Raw genomic sequence first — 1,505 nt, forward strand, 5'->3', positions numbered from 1 at the left:
TCGAAAATGCTTGTTCAGTTTTGGAAGCATCTATTGTAGAATATGTTATCCTTAGCTGTTCGCTGGCTGTACTTAGCATGTGCATAGAGTTTCCTGTCCATCTTTCACGAGTGCCTTAATTTATTGAATTAATGCCATGCAGAGGACCTAGCACTGTTAGTAACAGTTTTACTTGGATTCCAGGTTGATTTTGTCATGGAAATTCTGTCCAAACTTGTGAACAAACAGGTACATAAATGAAAACTAAATCAGGTTTTTCCTATATTCAATTCTTAGCCAGTATATCATGGTTCACTGTTATTGCTCATTGTGTAAGTTTTGAAAGTCAACTTGCTCTTTCTAATATCCTGGGTACAGGTATGGCGAATGCCAAAATTATGGGTTGGATTCTTGAAATGTATCTCGCAAACGCAGCCACATTCATTCAGTGTACTGTTACAGGTACTGTATGGTCAATGTGCGTATGGATGTAATTCCTTTGTCCTTTTGATCTTTCTTTGTTGGCTCTTAATATGTGACAAATGCGTGCAGTTGCCATCACCACAGCTTGAAAGTGCTCTGAACAAATATTCTAATCTTCGTGGTCCTCTGTCGGCTTTTGTGAATCAGTCTAGTGTTAGATCCTCTCTCCCAAGGTAAGGTCATCTTGCATCTCATTGAATACTGCTCAGTGCTAAGGGAATTTGATGAATTCCAGATTTTATTGAATCATTGTTATAATCTTGGTAAAATTACCCAGCACGATTTATTGTCTCTTGAGGGGACGATAAATAAGTGATGAAAAGTGTTGCTAATCAACTGAGTTTTACAAAAACACGTGGAGTAAAAAGTTAATATCTAGAAGAATATTAGCAATAACATTCCAATCTCATTGCTGTCATTGAATGTTGAAAATCATGGGTTCTGGAGGCCTACATTTTTTATTCTTGGCTAATTTGTTAAAGGTATGATGTCCCCAAAGTACACTTGACTGTTGCTCCATGTTGGTTTATTAGCTCTAATTCTTTTTTTTACCGGACTAACTGGCTACATAATGCTTCATGAGTTATCAGTTTATCTATAGAAAACATATGCCACGCAACAGGCCTAGCAAATAAGAGCTGGTGACAGTTAAAACAATGCTTTATCTTTGAAGCATACAAAAGTTGGTTAAACAATGGATTTCTGCATCATGTATTAAATTTTATGCTAGATCGTAAAAGGTTTTGAGGTCTAAAATGAACATTGTACTAAGCAGTGAAGATTCCTTATGAAATTGGGTTTGGAAAATTGGACCAAGCGGTGAAGTTATTGAGGTCTAAATGAACATTGTACTAAACAATGGATACTCTGTATCGTTCCAATGACCCCTACCCGCTATTTCGTTCTGGCAATGCTATACCCCTCCAAATTTTGGGTTTGGAAAATCGGAGCTTTTGAAAATTTAGCCCCAAATTACAAATCCTAATTTAAGAACCAATACGAGAAAAGGACAAGAAATTCCAAAATATGTTTAAAAAAAAAAA

At 36.1% G+C, this 1,505-nt stretch overlaps 1 protein-coding gene across 1 annotated transcript in view; it reads left to right on the forward strand.

The window, feature by feature from the left end:
• LOC111388819 (symplekin-like) overlaps positions 1-1,448 on the forward strand; it is a gene marked incomplete at its 5' end in the record, with an annotated part of 14,227 nt that extends 12,779 nt beyond the window's left edge. Inside the window, 3 exons of the mRNA XM_023013631.1 lie at positions 184-228; positions 358-441; positions 532-1,448. Of these exons, the coding sequence (XP_022869399.1) occupies positions 184-228; positions 358-441; positions 532-639 (237 nt within the window). The remainder of the gene's footprint in view (positions 1-183; positions 229-357; positions 442-531) is intronic.
• Positions 1,449-1,505: the final 57 nt, after the last annotated feature.

The sequence above is a fragment of the Olea europaea genome, unplaced genomic scaffold, assembly GCF_002742605.1.
Source record: "Olea europaea var. sylvestris unplaced genomic scaffold, O_europaea_v1 scaffold5292, whole genome shotgun sequence".
Lineage (NCBI taxonomy): Eukaryota > Viridiplantae > Streptophyta > Magnoliopsida > Lamiales > Oleaceae > Olea > Olea europaea.